The sequence below is a fragment of the Schistocerca cancellata genome, chromosome 3, assembly GCF_023864275.1.
Source record: "Schistocerca cancellata isolate TAMUIC-IGC-003103 chromosome 3, iqSchCanc2.1, whole genome shotgun sequence".
Classification (NCBI taxonomy): Eukaryota; Metazoa; Arthropoda; class Insecta; order Orthoptera; family Acrididae; genus Schistocerca; species Schistocerca cancellata.
In genome coordinates, this window is record NC_064628.1 from 659,073,420 (window position 1) to 659,093,643 (window position 20,224).

Sequence of the window (20,224 nt, forward strand, 5' to 3'; positions counted from 1 at the left end):
TGGAGGAAAAAAGAAAGAAGGGAGTTGTCATTACGTCACAAATTTGAAGCCAATGTCCGCCTACTTTTATATTCCAAAACATTAGGTTCATCGCATTTATTACTTCCATGGTTTACCACAATAATACTTCCCTGTGACGTTACCCTGACTTGCCTGTGCTGTTACGAACGTTCGGGATATTTATTGATTTCATTATAGTATCCCAAATAGCATCTGGTGCTTTGATTGTGTAGAGGTGTAGTTTTTACATCAAAAGTGTCAGCTTGCGTCGTTTGCGGGTGTGGTAATCGATCCGATCGTAATTTAAGTTTAAACGATGATTATGATGATATTCATCTCCCCATGAACAATGGACCTTGCCGTTGGTGGGGAGGCTTGCGTGCCTCAATGATACAGATAGCCGTACCGTAGGTGCAACCACAACGGAAGGGTATCTGTTGAGAGGCCAGACAAACGTGTGGTTCCTGAATAGGGGCAGCAGCCTTTTCAGTAGTTGCAGGGGCAACAGTCTGGATGATTGACTGATCTGATCTTGTAACATTAACCAAAACGGCCTTGATGTTGTGGTACTGCGAACGGCTGAAAGCAAGGGGAAACTACCGCCGTAATTTTTCCCGAGGGCATGCAGCTTTACTGTATGATTAAATGATGATGGCGTCCTCTTGGGTAAAATATTCCGGAGGTAAAATAGTCCCCCATTCGGATCTCCGGGCGGGGACTACTCAAGAGGATGTCGTTATCAGGAGAAAGAAAACTGGCGTTCTACGGATCGGAGCGTGGAATGTCAGATCCCTTAATCGGGCAGGTAGGTTAGAAAATTTAAAAAGGGAAATGGATAGGTTAAAGTTAGATATAATGGGAATTAGCGAAGTTCGGTGGCAGGAGGAACAAAACTTCTGGTCAGGTGACTACAGGGTTATAAACACAAAGTCAAATAGGGTTAATGCAGGAGTAGGTTTAATAATGAATAGAAAAATAGGAATGCGGGTAAGCTACTACAAACAGCATAGTGAACGCATTATTGTGGCCAAGATAGATACGAAGCCCACACCTACCACAGTAGCACAAGTTTATATGCCAACTAGCTCTGCAGATGACGAAGAAATTGAAGAAATGTATGATGAAATAAAAGAAATTATTCAGATAGTGAAGTGAGACGAAAATTTAATAGTCATGGGTGACTGGAATTCGACAGTAGGAAAAGGGAGAGAAGGAAACATAGTAGGTGAATATGGATTGGGGCTAAGAAATGAAAGAGGAAGCCGTCTGTTAGAATTTTGCACAGAGCATAACTTAATCATAGCTAACACTTGGTTCAAGAATCGTAAAAGAAGGTTGTATGCATGGAAGAATCCTGGAGATACTAAAAGGTATCAGATAGACTATATAATGGTAAGACAGAGATTTAGGAACCAGGTTTTAAATTGTAGGACATTTCCAGGGGCAGATGTGGACTCTGACCACAATCTATTGGTTAGAAACTGTAGATTAAAACTGAAGAAATTGCAAAAAGGTAGGAATTTAAGGAGATGAGACCTGGATAAATTGACTAAGCCAGAGGTTGTACAGAGTTTCAGGGAGAGCATAAGGGAACAATTGACAGGAATGGGGGAAAGAAATACAGTAGAAGACGAATGGGTAGCTCTGAGGGATGAAGTAGTGAAGGCAGCAGAGGATCAAGCAGGTAAAAAGATAAGGGCTAGTAGAAATCCTTGGGTAACAGAAGAAATATTTAATTTAATGGATGAAAGGAGAAAATATGAAAATGCAGTAAATGAAGCAGGCAAACAGGAATACAAACGTCTCAAAAATGAATCGACTGGAAGTGCAAAATGGCTAAGCATGGATGGCTAGAGGATCAATGTAAGGATGTAGAGGCTTATCTCACTAGGGTAAGATAGATACAGCCTACAGGAAAATTAAAGAGACCTTTGGAGAAAAGAGAACCACTTGTATGAATATCAAGAGCTCGGATGGAAACCCAGTTCTAAGCAAAGAGGGGAAAGCAGAAAGGTGGAAGGAGTATATAGAGGGTCTATACAAGGGCGATGTACTTGAGGACAATATTATGGAAATGGAAGAGGATGTAGATGAAGATGGAATGGGAGATACGATATTGCGTGAAGAGTTCGACAGAGCACTGAAAGACCTGAGTCGAAACAAGGCCCCGGGAGTAGACAACATTCCATTAGAACTACTGATGGCCTCGGGAGAGCCAGTCGGACAAAACTCTACCACCTGGTGAGCAAGATGTACGAGACAGGCGAAATACCCTCAGACTTCAAGAATAATATAATAATTCCAATCCCAAAGAAAGCAGGTGTTGACAGATGAGAAAATTACCGAACTATCAGTTTAATAAGTCACAGCTGCAAAATACTAACGCGAATTATTTACAGACGAATGGAAAAACTGGTAAAAGCCGACCACGGGGAAAATCAGTTTGGATTCTGTAGAAATGTTAGAACACGTGGGGCAATACTGTCCTTACGACTTATCTTAGAAGAAAGTTTAAGGAAAGTCAAACCTACGTTTCTAGCATTTGTAGACTTAGAGAAAGCTTTTGGCAATGTTGAGTGGAATACGCTCTTTCAAATTCTAAAGGTGGCAGGGGTAAAATACAGGGAGCGGAAGGCTATTTACAATTTGTACAGAAACCAGATGGCAGTTATAAGAGTCGAGGGCCATGAAAGGGAAGCAGTGGTTGGGATGGGAGTGAGACAGGGTTGTAGCCTCTCCCCGATGTTATTCAATCTGTATATCCAGAAAGCAGTAAAGGAAACAAAAGAAAAATTTGGAGTAGGTATTAAAATCCATGGAGAAGAAATAAAAACTTTGATGTTCGCTGATAACATTGTAATTCTGTCAGGGACATCAAAGGATTTGGAAGAGCAGTTGAACGGAATGAACAGTCTTGAAAGGAGGGTATAAGATAAGCATCAACAAAAGCAAAACGAGGATAATGGAATGTAGTCGAATTAAGTCGGGTGATGTTGAGGGAATTAGATCAGGAAATGAGACACTTAAAGTAGTAAATGAGTTTTGCTATTTGGGGAGCAAAATAACTCATGATGGTCGAAGTAGAGAGGATATAAAATGTAGACTGGTAATGGCAAGGAAAGAGAAATTTGTTAACATTGAGTATAGATTTAAGTGTCCGGAAGTCGTTTCTGAAAGTATTTGTATGGAGTGTAGCCATGTACGGAAGTGAAACATGGACAATAAATAGTTTGGACAAGAAGAGAATAGAAGCTTTCGAAATGTGGTGCTACAGAAGAATGTTGAAGATTAGGTGGGTAGATCACGTAACTAATGAGGAGGTATTGAATAGGATTGGGGAGAAGTTTGTGGCACAACTTGACTTGAAGGAGGGATCGGTGGGTAGGACCTGTCCTGAGACATCAAGGGATCACAAATTTAGCATTGGAGGGCAGCGTGGAGGGTAAAAATCGTAGAGGGAGACCAAGAGATGAATACATAAAGCAGATTCAGAAGGATGTAGGTTGCAGTAGGTACTGGGAGATGAAGGAGCTTGCACAGGATAGATCAGCATGGAGAGCTGCATCAAACCAGTCTCAGGACTGAAGACCACGACAACATGATGATATTTGGAGCTTATGGGCGCTCAACAGCGAGGTCATCAGCGCCCTAACACTTCTTATGACAAACGAATGTGGTTAAAAATCTCGAACATCGTTCCACACTCATGCACTGGAACCGAGCACCCAATCACTCTACCTTACATGCTCTAAAACAAATGAGAAAGGGTGAAAATAGCTATAAATAAGATTAAAATAAAAGAAAAACGACAAAGGAGCTAAAAGAAAGGCCCAGGCAAAAGTAACTTGCTGACCAATTACAAAAATATGGGTGAGCCAGGCACCCTGTTAACACATTAAAACCATCGCCCTAAAATCTTGGGAAAATGTTGGTCAATTCCCAAAACTTTGCAACTCTAATCATGTTCGTTTGAACATTACTAAAAAGAGAGGGCAGATATTCGGCAAATCGGCTACGGCCTGCTGGTCGGAAAATAAAACTCACGCACAGTTATCTGTAAGCCACAAGCATCACACATTGCACGGTTCTCTCGCCGGAGCAAGAAGCCAAGCGTCATATGGCTGCTAGGGTTTAAGGGATTCAGATTTAATTCGTAGTTGGAGCCTTTCAAGCAATATTTTCTTCTGTATACACAAATTTTGCTTGCGTTGTTTACTTTTATTGCAGTGCTCTTACTGTATTTCTGTCACTTAACGTTAGATTTCCTATCAACCAAATACACAGTTCTGTTTCATTGACATTTCAATAATCGTTCTCGTTGTTGACATACACAAGATACGATAGCATGCCTTGCTTCTTTCTCATTGCACACTTTTATGGGCTAACAAAGAAGGCGTACGGAAGTCTTTTTTACAAACTTGAGCCTACGAGTTAAAAGCTGAAAATGTGACAAACAAGAAGCAGCACCAGTAAGTTCGGGGTTCATTTGCTATCGATAACTGCACTAGAAGTGGAATTAAATGGATTACGAAAGCATCCTTTTCGCATCACATCCGTCTCTTCTTGGTTATCCAAAATTTGTCAACGAAAAACAAGTTACACTAATGAGGCCAAAAGTGTCGTATTACTAGAGCAAAAACGCATTCGAGAATAGAAAAAAATTCGAAATTGCCTTAGTGACAATACGTTGTTCACGTAAGCACTGTAATTTTTAGTGTTTAAACCAGGTGTTGTGTGCACATGACAGAAATAATGAACAAGAAGCAACCGTAAACAGTAGTCTGCTAATGTTTTGGACTGTATAAAATGGCGGCAGGCCCCGCCCACTCTGGCTTGAAAACAACATACAGCTTAAGTCTATAGTGCCATCTCCTTTCTTTTCTTACCTCCATGGCGCCATCTCCTTTATTGTTTAGCGTCTGTGCTATTGCAAGTCTAGCAATGTATGTCTACGGAAGAATATCATTTTCTGCTGCACGAATATCTCTAAAAATTGCAGTACGAAGATCCTGGAGTGTTGCAGGGAATCTTTGAGATTCTTTCTTTTCGAAAGTCACATAATAAATTATCTTACGGGTTAAGATCGAGACTATGAGGGCGCCGTTCAACACCATTTCCAAGGAATGGCAAGGTGTCTAGGTCGTCGATCTGGTATCTAAACGTCGCTTGAAGGAAAGGAAGACGTCTGCAGTACAGCGTGGACGTGAGTCATTCTGTATGAACCAGCAGTTCCACTGCATTCGGCGGCCTCGTGCTGCCAGTACTAATTCATGATGCAAGACTTGCTTGTATTTTTCTTCTGTGACAGATTTCTCAACAAATTTGGGCCTAATAATGCATTGTGCACAAATTTCTCACCAAACAGTGACTTTTTGTGGATAAAGTGGAGCACTGGCGTGAACGTGTGGGTTTGAAGTTCCGCTGTTCCAATGGTTCAAATGGCTCTGAGCACTGTGGGACTTAACTTCTGAGATCATCAGTCCCCTAGAACTTAGAACTACTTAAACCTAACTAAACTAAGGACATCACACACAACCATGCCCGAGGCAGGATTCGAACCTGCGACCGTATCGGTCGCGCGGTTCCAGACTGTACGCCTAGAACCGCTCGGCCACTTCGGTCGGCTGTTGTTCCAATGTTAGTGCTTCCATTCTGGAATGTGATTTGAGAAATTAGTGTATGAGCTATAGCATTTTCAAAGGTATGGTACAACAATATCACAAGGAGAATCATTTATGGCGTGTAATTAAACTACTGTAGACAGTACTTTCTAACACATATTTCGCGCCACTCTGTGGTATACTATGACTACTATAAAATAGGTGCCAGACTGCGGTTCATTGGTAGAATAAAAGGGAAATGCAATAAGTCTACAATGGAGATGGCATACAAATGACTTGTACGATCCATCCTAGAGTATTGTTCCAGTTTGTGGGACCTGGTCCAAATGTGATTGACAGGGGATGTTGAAGCGATACAAAGTAGGGCAGCACGGATTGTCATAGAGTTGTTTGATCCGTGGGAGAGCATCAGTAAGATGCTGGTAGAACTTAACTGGTAGATGCTTGAAGATAGACGCCAACTATCCCCTGAAAGCTTACTTCGTAAGTTTCTAGAAACGCTATAAGTGATGAATCCAGGAATATACTACAACGCCTTACAATTGAACACCATCTGCCATGCAATTCACTGTGGTTTTCAGAGTATAGCTCTAAATGTAGATGTAATTGTGAGTATATGGTGCGAGGTGTGACAAAACTGCTATAGAATGACGATATTGTGGATGATTATTTTTCTGAATAAATGACGCTTGGAGTCTTAATCCTTCATATTACACAATGATGAATTCGGAAACAAGTTATTTCACTTGACTTTTGAAACTACAATGAAGAAGACATTACAGTCTCAACACTTCGGCGTGCTGGTCACAGCATGTGCGACACCAACTGCTATTTGATGATCAGACTTTCTTATTACTACAATAATATGACGCATAGACTCTTAGTTTAGTCGAGAAGTACGTTGTCAATAACACTCTGTATTCCTGCTTTTCCGCAGAATGGGATCATATCAGCCATTCCTCACATCACTGGTGGCGTTGGCAGTTTGGCATTTGTGTGGCTTACTGACTTCCTGCTCCGGAAAGAATGCATGTCCAAAATGTGCAGTTTCCGCCTAGTAAATGGGTTCGGTAAGTGCTGGCTGACTAAAATTTCAAATCTTACATTAGCAACAACTTACATCGATATTCGGAACTGCGCAGATGTATGCATAAGACAGTAACTTTTCTGTTGTAACTAATATTTTGCTTTCTCTATTACTCCCGCTGCGTAGAGTTAATTATATTTCAGATGGCTAGCAGCCACTATTACAAACAAGAAGACAGCCTAAGGAGGGCGGGATAAGAAATACATTTAGTTAACGCTGACAGGTGGCACTGCCTGACAAAGTTGTGCTGCTGAACTTACTATCGCGAGGTGGCAAAAACAACTCCATAATTATTTTTCCTTGGAAAACAGGTAAAGTAGTGAGTTCGACAAAACGAGGGTGAAAAGTAAACTTGGGTTTAAGGCCTTGTCGAAGACAAGGTAATTAACGACGGAGCATAAGCTCGACGAGATTAAGGATGGGGAAGGAAATCGGCCGTGACCATTGAACGCAACAATATGGGCAGCTAGAGCAATCTAGAGACATAAAAGAAGACCAAGTTTGGATGGCCACACGGTGAATTGAAACGCCGTCTTCTCGAACGCGATGCTAGTGTCTCACAACTGCGCCACTTCGCTCACTTTGACTTTACGACAGTCTCTGTGACGTTACCGAGATAATAGGTTTTTTGCTCTTTAGTGCAGATAGTTCTACCCCATCATTACGAGACTCTGTGGAGTATGGAAAATCAGAAGAGGAACCAGTGATAGATAGAAGCTTTAAGTTAGTACGCAATGGCTGCCAGGAGGATACAGAGGAACACATCCATGTTCGAGTCCTGGTCTGGCACTTCGCTTTTACTTGGCAGAAACTTCCAGAAGCCTTACAGTTCACCGTATAGGGTAATTAGTACGTAGCTCCAGGGTGTCAGAAGACGACTGTGTGAAAAATGTAAGACACACAGGAAAATAACACAGATCAGTAGGGCATCTCTCCAAATTTCTATATTTTATGATACGCCCAGTGACGTAGTTGGAAGAGGGGGCAGCCACGTGACAACATGTAGACTAATGATGCAAAAGAAATACCGGCTTCAGCCGCATTAGGGTAGTGAAATAATTCAAGATGACAAGTGAAAATTGTGCCGCACCGTGACTCAAACCGGATCAGGGCGACAATTATTGAACTGTATGAAAAAAATTGCTAATTAGTTACAAACTACGGCGTACACCCACTTTAGTCAAAATGTAATCGTCGCTACAGATATTCGGATATAGGTGTTCGATACGCCTCCCATCATTGAAGTATCGGAACATCAATACTGTCGATGACCTCCCGAATGGCTGTTTTCAACTCAGCGGTGGTTTTGGGGTTATTGCTGTACACCTTGTCTTTAATATAGCCCCACAAAAAGGAGTCGCATGTGTTCAGATCTGGAGAATATGGCGGTCAATCGAGGCCCATGCCAGTGGCCTCTGGGTACCCAAGAGCCAGAATACTGTCCCCAAAGTGCTTCTCCAGGACATCAAACACTCTCCTGCTTCGATAGGGTCGAGCTCCGTCTTGCATGTACCACATCCTGTCGAAACCAGGGTCACTTTGGATAATGGGGATGAAATGATCTTCCAAAACCTTCACGTACCGTTCGGTAGCCACCGTGCCATCAAGGAATGATGATGATGAGGTCCCATACTCCGAGCAGCATAGGGGACGAGGCGGAAGACCCGCACCGCCGTCTAGGCAAGGTCCTAGCGGAAGTGGTTTGCTATTGCTTTCCTCCGACCGTCAATTTGGTTACTCAATCTCTAAAGAAGGAGTGTTGCAAAAGATCTTTTCGAATATAAAATATCAGCCTAACTTTTTTAATAAGTGCTGCTTATCAATTAATCTTTAAAATGAACAAATGCCTGGGCATTTGTGAATTTTGGGCAGTTTCTCAGCCATTTATCCTGAGAATCTGCCCAAACTTATAAATGCCCAGGCATTTTACACCACTACCTGTTATTATTGTTCCATCCTCCTTCCCAGCCCTGTGTCGGCTGTTTCGTTCTGCCAACGAGTATTTGTGTCACACCGTACACACTAACCACACCTCCTTCATCAATATCATATGCTAATTTTATTATTGATCAATCGTCTGCTGACCAGTCAATATCTTCACATTTAATCCTATTTGTGCTGCTGCCATACATTTCTTCTTCCTCAAATATTTCTACTTGTGCAGGTTATTTATGAAGCCTCTTCCATTGTTCTCTTTTTTCTCACAGTCTACGATTCAGCATTTCCTCCCATTCTACTACTCTCAGATTCACATCATCCGTCACTTGGCCTCTCCATCTTGTTTGAGGTCTTCTCCCAGGTCCCATCCATTCCAGGGTTCCTCTTGGTAGTCTTTCTTTTCCCTTTTTGTTAAATCAGGTAAACCATTTCACCCAATTCCTCTCCACACTTCCTTTTAGGGGGATCGATCTGAGGTGCATTTAGTGTTATTTCACTTTTTATACCGTCCTTTCTCATCCCACACAGAATCCCTTGTAGAAAGAACACCTTTTTCACTTGTATTCAGTTCTGATATTTGTTTGTCCAGATACAACATTCTGGTCCATGGGTCAAAATTACTAGATGATTTGTATATCAAGATCTTTGCTTTGCCAGGAATTTTGCAATTCCTAATTGTGCCTGATATACAATAATAAAATTCTGGGCAATTTTCTATCCTTTCCGATATTTGTTCTGTGATGTTTCCTTTCTTGGTTAAATTACTTCGTTTATATTTGAAAGCATCTACTTCCCTAATAAGTTTTCCATTAAACTTACAACGTTAATATTTTTTATTTCCCCTGCTAGTTTTCATTACCTCACTTTTTGTGAAATTTACTTTTATGCCTGTTTTCTCCATTACCCTCAGACAGGTATTTAACAGTTCTTACAGTTGCTGCTCATTGTCTTCACATATCATGATATCGTACATATACGCTAAGATTTCCATATCCTCTGGTGTTGACCTGTGGCAAACTTTCCTTATGATGTTATCTGTGACTATATTGAAGAATGTTGGTGAGAGGACACTTCCTTATCAAATCCCTCAGTTTGCCCGAAGAACATACAAAGGAAATTGCTTAACACACTATTATAAAGACTGACATTTATGAAATATGTTATATTCATTCGTGTAACTATTATCATCATTTCTTCCCTCGAACCGATTATTCCGTGACAGGACATTGTACACCACACAGTCACCCATTGAGGGTGAAGAGACTTCCCGACTGCGAAATGCGGATTCTCAGTACCTCAAATGCCCAAATTTTGCTTATTGACGAACCCATCCAAATGAAAGTGTGCTTCGTCGCTAAACCAAACCATACAGCGCATACCAATTCGCATCATGCGGCCAACCGTACAGTTTGAACATCCTAACACAAACCATTCAGAAGTTATGACGATTTTATTTCATATATTTCAATAAATATCACCCTGTATTTCTGTTATATGTGTGGTGTCTGTCCTTTCGGGCATATCAGAAAGAAGACACCACACATACAACAGTAATGTAGAGAAACCATCTTCTCTGCACTGTCATATAGAATTAGTTCGCGCCCGCAGATCAACAATCCACTTAACAGATTTCCAAATCATCATGCTGCTGTCGTGCCTTCCTGGGATACTTGTGTCAGCGACTTCAATTAGAACAAACGAATTCGCAGTTACGAATACGATTAGATTTCATCAGCACAATTGATTAGTGACATATGAAAAATTGTACTGGACTGGGAAACGAACCCATATTTCTCGCTTTACGCTATCAGACGCCTTGACAACTTTGAGTATCTGAGCTCGTATCCTGGACCGACCCAAACCCCTATCTTTTTACAGTGTGTCCACGACCTGCAGTAGCACAGTTGCTGTGATTCGCGCACAGGGAGAGACTTATTTATTACTGCCGCAGCCTGTCGTGGCATTCTGAGTTTTTACAATTTACTATGCAGTGTCCTTCAGAAAGGCTTGTTTGGGCCAACCTGTGACCTGAACGTCTACATGTAACGTAATGCATGTAGATACATGAAGATGTCCAGTACCATTCGACTATGCAGTGGCGTCCAAACATGGATGCATGTCTGAAGGACATTGCACAGTACACCGTAGAAATACAGTACCACTTCAATGGATTGCATTCATATATTGAAGTCTGCCGTGTCATATATGGCTGTCTATATTGAGCACCTGTCATATGACTTACAAACATGGAGAGATGCCTTATCCACCGATGTACATGCATTGTACACTACTGGCCATTAAAAATGCTACACCACGAAGATAACGTGCTACAGACGCGAAATTTAACCGACAGGAAGAAGATGCTGTGACATGTAAATGATTAGTTTTCAGAGCATTCACACAAAGTTGGCGCCGGTGGCGACACCTACAACATGTGGACATGAGGAAAGTTTCCAACCGATTTCTCATACACAAACAGCAGTTTACCAACATTGCCTGGTGAAATGTTGTTGTGATGCCTCGTATAAGGAGGAGAAATGCGTACCATCACGTTTCTAACTTTGATAAAGGTGGGATTGTAGCCTATCGAGTTTGCGGTTCATCGTATAGCGACATTGCTGCTCACGTTGGTCGAGATCCAATGACTGTTAGCAGAATATGGAATCGGTGGGTACAGTAGAGTAATACGGAATGCTGTGGTGGATCCCAACGGCCTTGTATCACTAGCAGTCGAGATGACAGGCATCTTATCCGCATGGCTGTAACGGATCGTGCAGCCACGTCTCGATCCCTGAGTCATCAGATGGGGACGTTTGCAAGTCAACAACCATCTGCACGAACAGTTAGACGACGTTTGCAGCAGCATGGACTATCAGCTCGGAGACCATGGCTGCAGTTACCCTTGACGTTGCATCACAGACAGGAGCGCTTGCGATGGTGTACTCAACGACGAACCTGGGTGTACGAATGGCAAAACGTCCTTTTTTCGGATGAATCCAGGTTCTGTTTACAGCATCATGATGGTCGCATCCGTGTTTGGCGACATCGCGCTGAACGCACATTGGAAGCGTGTATTCGTCATCGCCATACTGGCGTATCACCCGGCGTGATGGTATGGGGTGCCATTGGTTACACGTCTCGGTCACCTCTTGTTCGCATTGACGGCACTTTGAACAGTGGACGTTACATTTCAGATGTGTTACGACCCGTGGCACTACCCTTCATTCGATCCCTGCAAAACCCTACATTTCAGCAGGATAATGCACGACCGCATGTTTCAGGTCCTGTACGGGCCTTTCTGGATACAGAAAATGTTCGACTGCTGCCCTGGCCAGCACATTCTCCAGATCCCTCACCAATTGAAAACGTCTGGTCAATGGTGGCCGAGCAACTGGCTCGTCACAATACGCCAGTCACTATTCTTGATGAACTGTGGTATCGTATTGAAGCTGCATGGGCAGCTGTACCTGTACACGCCATCCAAGCTCTGTTTGACTCAATGGCCAGGCATATCAAGGCCGTTATTACGGCCAGAGGTGGTTGTTCTGGGTACTGATTTCTCGGGATCTTTGCACCCAAATTGCGTGAAAATGTAATCACATGTCAGTTCTAGTATAATATGTTTGTCCAATGAATACCCGTTTATCATCTGCATTTCTTCTTGATGTAGCAGTTTTAATGGCCAGTAGTGTATATCTAATTGTTCTCCCTCAGTAATTTTCTGAAACGCCAGAGATACTTACGAATAATACTATATAAGTAAAGTATCCTCCAGGCGAAGTTTATGGCTCTTTGAAGCATTTGGTAGACAGGGAAGCTCCGTTACTAGAAAACTACTATCACCTGTATCACATCTATCGGAGGGACGCTTGGTGAAAACTCTGTGACCTGGACGTCTACACGTATTGCAATGCGTGGAAACACTAGAAATTGTCCATTGCCATTTGACTATGTGAACTGTCTCAATCGTCAGGTTACTAGAAATGCGCGTTAGGATTTATCTGAGATGAAATAGACACATAAATTAATCGTCGGAAAGAGGAGTCTTGGACTAATATTTATCGACAGAATCCGCTTTCAGAACCCTCCTGCGACCAATTCTTGAGTAGTGTTTGTTCATCTGTCAAAATTTTGGCTTGAGCAATGGTGCACCAACTATTCTTCATCCTACGCAACGTCTACGAATGAAATATGAAGGTGTGAAATTGATTTTGGTATAATCTGTTCCGCCTCCCTCCTGAATACCAGTGTGCATGTACTGTATTTGAAGGGTCTCCTCTTCATATGTCTCGCAGAATTGCCTGTCTTAATCACGAATTTGACCTAGAAAAATTGCCCTTCCCCTTTCACACTTTCCTCATGAACTCTGCTAATCTTTTCTGCCCCCCAGTAATCAGGTACAAACTGTCATTATTGTATTTCCAACTATCTCTTACAACAAAAAGTGCAACGCAAATTTGCGTCTTTGTTGTATTCAACATAACTTTTATTTCTTATTTCATTATTTCCCTGACGGGCGGATGGGCGTCTGCTCCACCGTCTGCTGGTTAATAAGACAAAGTTGAAGTTGAGAGAAAAAGCAATTTTTTTTATATAAAAGGGTAATGTGATGTGACGATGATTGACTGTGGTGGTAACGGTGATGGAGATGGCGTTGTGGTGTCCTTAAGTCTTTTGACGTTGTAGCTGCTGTGGCTCTACACTCTTAAACGGAACGCTAATACCTGTGCCATCCAGAAGTTGATGATGCTACTGCAAATTCTGGATACGTTGATTAGTTCTGCACGGACTGTCCTCGTGTATCATGATTTTTCAGGAATACTGAACAACTAAACTGGAACCAAAATAGCTTCTGTAAGCACAGATCGTATGAACTCACTTTGCTTTGTTATAGGCCGTAAATGGAGCTCACTTGATACCATACGTCTAGGCGTCCATAAAAGCTTCGACACAATTCCAGACCATCACCTAATAAACAAAATACTTACTTACGGAACATACGAAGGGATATGCAATTAGACTGAAACAGTCCTAATGATGACCTGCCTAATAAATTTTGTAGAAGTGTGGCGCTATTCGCAGGGAGGCAACAGCCTCGAACACTTATTACGAAATGGAGAGAGATTTGCAGACGATCAGTGTTTGATGGAAATTTATTTCCATATTCAGTGGTATTCCGAGCTATCTGTTCTAGAACCCACACACAAGATAAAATGTAGGACTTTTTTTTCAGTCATCAGTCTTATGACTGACCGTTGCCCGCCACGAATTCCTCTTCTGTGCCGGCCTTTCCATTGCAGAGTAGCAGTTGCAGCCTATGTCCTCAATTACTTGCTGGATGTATTCCAGTTTCTGTCTTCCTTTATAGTTTCTACCCTCTACAGCTCCCTCTGGTACGATGGAAGTTATTCTCTGATGTCTTAACAGACGTTCTATCTTCTTGTCACTATTTCTTGTCGATGTCTTCCATACATTCCTTTCCTTGCCGATTCTGCGGATGACCTCCTCGTTCCTTACCTTACCAGTCCACCAAATTTCCAATATTATTCTGTAGCGCCACACCTCAACTGATTCGTTTCTCTTCTTTTCCGGTTTTCGCACAATCCTTGCTTCACTACCATACAATGCTGTGTTCCAAACGTACATTCTCAGAAATTTCTTTCCCAACTTAAGACCAATGATTGATACCAGTAGACTTCTCTTGGACAGGAATGCCCGTTTTGCCAGTGAAAATCTGCTCTTTCTGTCCTCATTGCTTCGTCCGTCATGGTTTATTTTGCTGCCTAGGTAGCAGAATGCCTTAACTTCATCTATTTCGCGATCCAATTCTGATGTTAAGTTTCTCGCTGTCTCGTTTCTCCACTTCTCATTACTTTAGTCTTTTCTCGATTTACTCTCAATCAATATTAGATTGTTCATTCCATTCAACAGATTGTGTAATTGTTCTTCACTTTCACTGAGGACAGCCATATCATCAGCAAATCTTGAATTTTAATCCCACTCTTGAACCTTTCTTTTATTTCCGTCATTGGTTCTTCGATGTGCGGATTGAACAGTAGGGGCGAAAGAATACATGCCTGCCTTACATCCTTTTTAATCCGAGCACTTCGTTCTTGGTCTTCCAGTCTTACTGTTCCCTCTTGGTTCTTATTCATGTTGTACATTACCCGTGTTTCCCTATTTTTCTTAGAATTTTGAAAATCTCATACTGTTTTACTTCGTCGAACGCTTTTTCCGTGTCGACAAATCTTATAAAACTGTCTTGATTTTTCTTCAGTCTTGCAGACCACGGATGCACCTGGGACGCTTAACAGGTTATATTAACAGAAAAGATAGAAAACATTCAGAGAAGCCTTGCAAAATTAGTCATGGCTTTATTTATTCAACAAAAGAGTGTCACAGAAACGATAGAAACCACTGTGGCAGACTTCACAGGAAAGACCGACCGTATCGAGAAGATCCTTACCGACTAAATTTCAGCAGACTGTGTTCCAAAATGAATAAAGATACATATTACTTGTTCAACATTTGTCTCACAGAACGACTACAAAGTTACATTTCTTTAAAGTCGGTACCGTCATTAGACTTTGTTTATTTACTGTGTTACATTTACACTTACACAATCATTATTTCGGCTTCAATGTGCCATTATCAAGTGTTTTTTTAAAGCAAGTTAGACAATAACAGTGAAATACATAACAAGTGATATAACCGTATTACAATCCATACTTGTAATGCTTACTTTAAAGTGTTACAAATTGCCTAAGATAGCATACTGTCGTATTAAAATACACTATTAGACACATTGTCTAAGAGTCGATATTTCTGACAGAGCCTACTGCTTTGTTTCATTATGAGTACACCATCTTGACTGAATGACAGTTGGCTAAGTGTCAAATTGTCTTGGTCAAAGAAATTCCTGTTACAAGAGGAATAATTTATTTTCTTTGGTAGTACATCTTTGCAGTACCTGTTTATCTTAGTATACAATTAAGTTGCCTGCTCATAAACATAAACAGTAACAAATTTCCCGGTAATATTCGCTGCATCCATAAATATAAAAGTCCAGCTAGTCATTGACGTTGTTTAAAGTACATTTTAGTAGGTAAATGTACAGCTTTGTACATGAAATTAATACTTGCCCATCTATAAGTTGTGTAATTTTGCCTCAGTTCCGAATTAATACAACAAAGTGCAATTACTTATTCTACTCACTCATTAATTAACCAGTGAGGTTTGAAGCGATATTTATGATGTACGTATCATCTGGCATGTAAATCCTGCTATACGCGTGACCGCTACGGTCGCAGGTTCGAATCCTGCCTCGGGCATGGATGTGTGTGATGTCCTTAGGTTAGTTAGGTTTAATTAGTTCTAAGTTCTAGGCGACTGATGACCTCAGCAGTTAAGTCGCATAGTGCTCAGAGCCATTTGAACCAATCCTGCTATATGTGATGGAACATTACTTAGGAATAAGTGCAAATAACACAGGTATGTGAAACATGTCATGTACATAAGAGCATTTAAGCAAATAAAAGAATCAAAAGATTTAATGTTAAACAGCACATTTAAATTTAACATAATATAAAAAGTAGGGATATCCTAGTGTTTGTTAATGGTTGATGAGATACAATTACAAACGTGAGTGCACCGTGGTATTGACAAATTTGGCTGCAATCTTGGTGCTATAAATCTTATTTACATGTTATAGTAGTGACATCTTATTTATATGACGTAAAGATGACACAGTAAGTTTAACAACTTGAACAGTTACTACATATGAAAGCTCCAAGTAGGTTAATTCCTATTTCTTAACAACAAACATAAGTGTACCTTAGAAAGGTAATAAACAACAGAGAAGAAACTCATTCATTGAAGATTGTAGGCATGTAGAGTGTAAGTGTAAGGGGGGGATGTAGAATAATGAATGGGGGTCTATAAAATGAGAAATGAAATGAAGAAGAAGCTATTATAGTGGGATGTGGGCGTGGTGGGGGACAAAAGAGTAAGTAACGAAGGAATAAGAAGAATAAAAATGTGAAGTGAATGAATTTTTAGGCAATTTATAACACTTGTAAGTAAGCATTACAATGTAATACAGTTACATCACTAGCTATGGATTTCACTGTTATTGTCTAACCGGCTTTCAGGAAACATTTGATAATGGCACTTTGAAGCCGAAGACATGATTGAGTAAGTGTAAATATAACACCGTAAATAAACAACAGCCTAATGGCGGAACTGACTTTAAAGAAATATATTATCACTGTGGCCCCGCATTATGAAAAAATTACAAAGTTAAAGTTTGAGAGATTCAGGATACCGACTTTCTTTCTTCTCACATAGCGTCCTCGAATGGTACAGATGAATGGAGAAATTACACTTGTAGTCTATAAACCCTCCGCCATCCACCATAATGTGTCTTGTGGGCTGCAAATGTATAGTATATGCACTATAGAAGTATGCGTTCACACTTTTCTGAGCGGAGAATATTATTTTTGAATTCAGACTCGACCGAAAAACTAACAGTACGTAGGAGATAGCAGAGTGATATTTTAAATTTCGGTGAGTGTAAATTATACATATACTAAAGATTCACTACTGAACAAAGTCATTGGTGTAATATGCTATATCTAACTTCAATTCTAAGAATTTGTAACATTAGTCTTCACTGGTCCTTTGCTCAATCTATGATAGCCCATTTCTCTTTCACACTATTCAGAAGTTGTGTATACTGTATTATATTGCAGTTAAGCACAATCCATTCTCTTACCCGTTACAATATCTATTATATCATTTACATTACATCGCGTTCTTTCACAATGACAATAGTCCTCAACATATCTTTACAAACAACAATAAACTGCATTTTCCGTGACTGCTCCCTTTATGAATTCCAGCTAAGAGTCTCAAAACAAATTATGTGTCGTGAGATGTATCATTGCCCTCTTATACCATATGTTTTCAGAACTCTTGGGAATCAGCGATAGCAAACAAATTTACCATTTTCTCCCTTTCTTTAAGACGAGGTTGTAGTAACGATCATTTGATTTGTCTGAGAGTAGGGGCGTACGGAGAAAATTAATGTAGAACGACCACATAAAACTAATCACAGGAAAGGCAGATAAATGCCAGAATGAGATTCGTTGGAAGAATCCTCAGGTAGTGTAGCGAACCCATGAAGGAGGCAGCTGACAAAACCTTCGTTTGAATGATCCTTGAGTAGTGCTCGACAACCTGGCATCCTTACCAGTTAGGATTGATAGAGGAAGCAAAGAAGATCCAAAAGAGTTTGCTTACACGTTCGTTTAGTAAGTGCAAAACCGTCTGAGATGTTCTGTCAACTTCATTGCTCCTGCAGTGATCACTCCTTTTCCGCCGTCAGGGTACCCAGGGAGGAGGGGGGGGGGGGAGGAGATATGAGGCTGTCAGTGGTTGACAGTTCCAGCATTAGATGCATCGTGACTATTTCAAGGTAAATAGCGCCACGGGACGGAAAAGAACCATATGTGCAGTCGATGTGTATCCCGAGAGGAATCGCCCGCCAAATGGAAGAGGTCGTCCTGGCAACAATTGAGAGTACGGGTTGCAGTCAGTTATAGATCATCGCTCAGCTCGAGACCAATGAGGTTTGCCGCCTGGGTTCTGAGACCATTCTCAGCTCTTCCCGGAGACTGGCCAATGTGGTAAAGGAAGCTAGCCTTACTCGTGGGGACTCGCCACAGTTGTCGATTTGCAGCATCATTCCAATTGAAACGTCCCCTTAGAACAATTTATACACGACTGTGCTTAAACTGACAGACTATAATTTTAGCGCAACGCAATCTGACTATCAATAATCCCTACAAAACAATGGCCCTGACTAGCTTTAACCTATACCTTTCACAAATCACTTACCTCACAAAAATCTTCGTTACTGGAACTACTGCAATACAGCGAGCGCCACTACTGCCAGCTAAATAGAAGATTCAAACTACTGAAGGCACTAACTACTGATAGGGATAGTTAGCAAATGAAAGATATTAATAGAGAACAAACAATGTATTTACCTTAATATTCATAATTGACATCCAGTCTTACAGATTATCAAACCTCCGCCATCTCTCTCCCCACATCCACCACTGCTGGCGGCTCACCTCCAACTGCGCAACGCTACGCGCTGTTCACATCCAGCTATAGCAGTTCATGACAACAATGGCAGACAACAATGCAAACTAGCCACAGGCTGCACACAGCACAGCCAGTGATTTTCATACAGAGAGCGCTACGTGGCGGCGGCGTTACCAATATAAGAACCTAAACAGCCTACTTACATAAAGAAAACATAAACAGCCTACTTACACAATCAATGGTCTGGAGCCGACTGGAGGCTCTAAGCAAAATGCGTCGCCAGCTCTGTGGCGAGATAGGCTGCAGATTTTCCGACCTACAATATAGGGCAGAGACTTTTACGGTGACTTGGATGCATTAGGTGAGCACTATACACCGGAAACGGCCACAATGGTAGCAGAGTATGTGTGGAACGCACATAGCTTTTCTCTTCTTTTTTTTTAATTATAGAAACTCCAAGACCCCAGTATAAAAGTCAACATTAGATAAGCCAGTTATTTCAGCAGGCCGTATGGCAAAAGCAAAGACTGAGAATCTCAATATGTTAGTTGTTAACTGCCAGCGTATTCGCAGTAAAGACCCAACGCTCACGGCTCTCGTAAAAAGTAGTCGCCCGACGTCATACTAGAACGCGAGAGTTGGTTAAAACCCAAAACAGTGAGCGGGGAAATTTTCCACACACGTGAAACGTTCATCGGACTGATAGACTCTTCAAGAGGAGGATGTAATAACGACAAGAAGAAGTATTAGATCTAATGAGGTCTAAAACGAATCCGATTGCGAACTAATATTGACAAGAGTAACCTGGATCGGTGGACTGAGACTAATAATTCAGATACATTGGTCAAAAAAGTTATACAATAATAGCCTAAACTCGATAGTACGCAAACGTCGTGAGCATACGGTAGCAGTAGGTGGTGACTATAACGTGACCAGCCTGACAACCACATGTTAAAGGAAACTCTAGACCTCCTAGTTCCAAACAGAGAGTGTCGCCAATAAGAGATAGATAAACGACCAAGTTGTTATTACAAGAATAATCGTTACCAAAAGCAAAAACGTCGGCAAGAAAGCTAGAAGCGTATTCGTTTTTGACCAAACTGATAGTCATTATCAACTTATTTAAAAGATGAACTGGGAACATTTATTTCTGAAGTGGCAAATGCCGAACAACTGTGGTTAACGTCGAATGGAGTTATAAATGACAGTGGTGACATGTTTTGCACATTTCTACTTATTGATTTATAGAATAATCTTCTGTGATATCTCACCACTTAGAAAGAAAGTATCGTTTGCACAAAAGTGAGCAGTAAGAATAATATGTGATGTTCACCCACGGACGTCATGTAGGTACCTCTTCAAGAAGCTAGACATTTTAACTGCGTCCGCCCCCGGTAGCTGAGTGGTCAGCGCTACAGAATGTCAATCCTAAGGGCCCGGGTTCGATTCCCGGCTGTGTCAGAGGTTT

General features: G+C 41.2%; 1 protein-coding gene across 1 annotated transcript in view; it reads left to right on the plus strand.

Moving 5' to 3' along the window:
* LOC126176490 (sialin-like) overlaps positions 1-20,224 on the plus strand; it is a 116,185-nt gene that overhangs the window by 68,666 nt on the left and 27,295 nt on the right. The window contains exon 7 of the mRNA XM_049923645.1: positions 6,559-6,691. Coding sequence (XP_049779602.1) covers positions 6,559-6,691 — 133 coding nt within the window. The remainder of the gene's footprint in view (positions 1-6,558; positions 6,692-20,224) is intronic.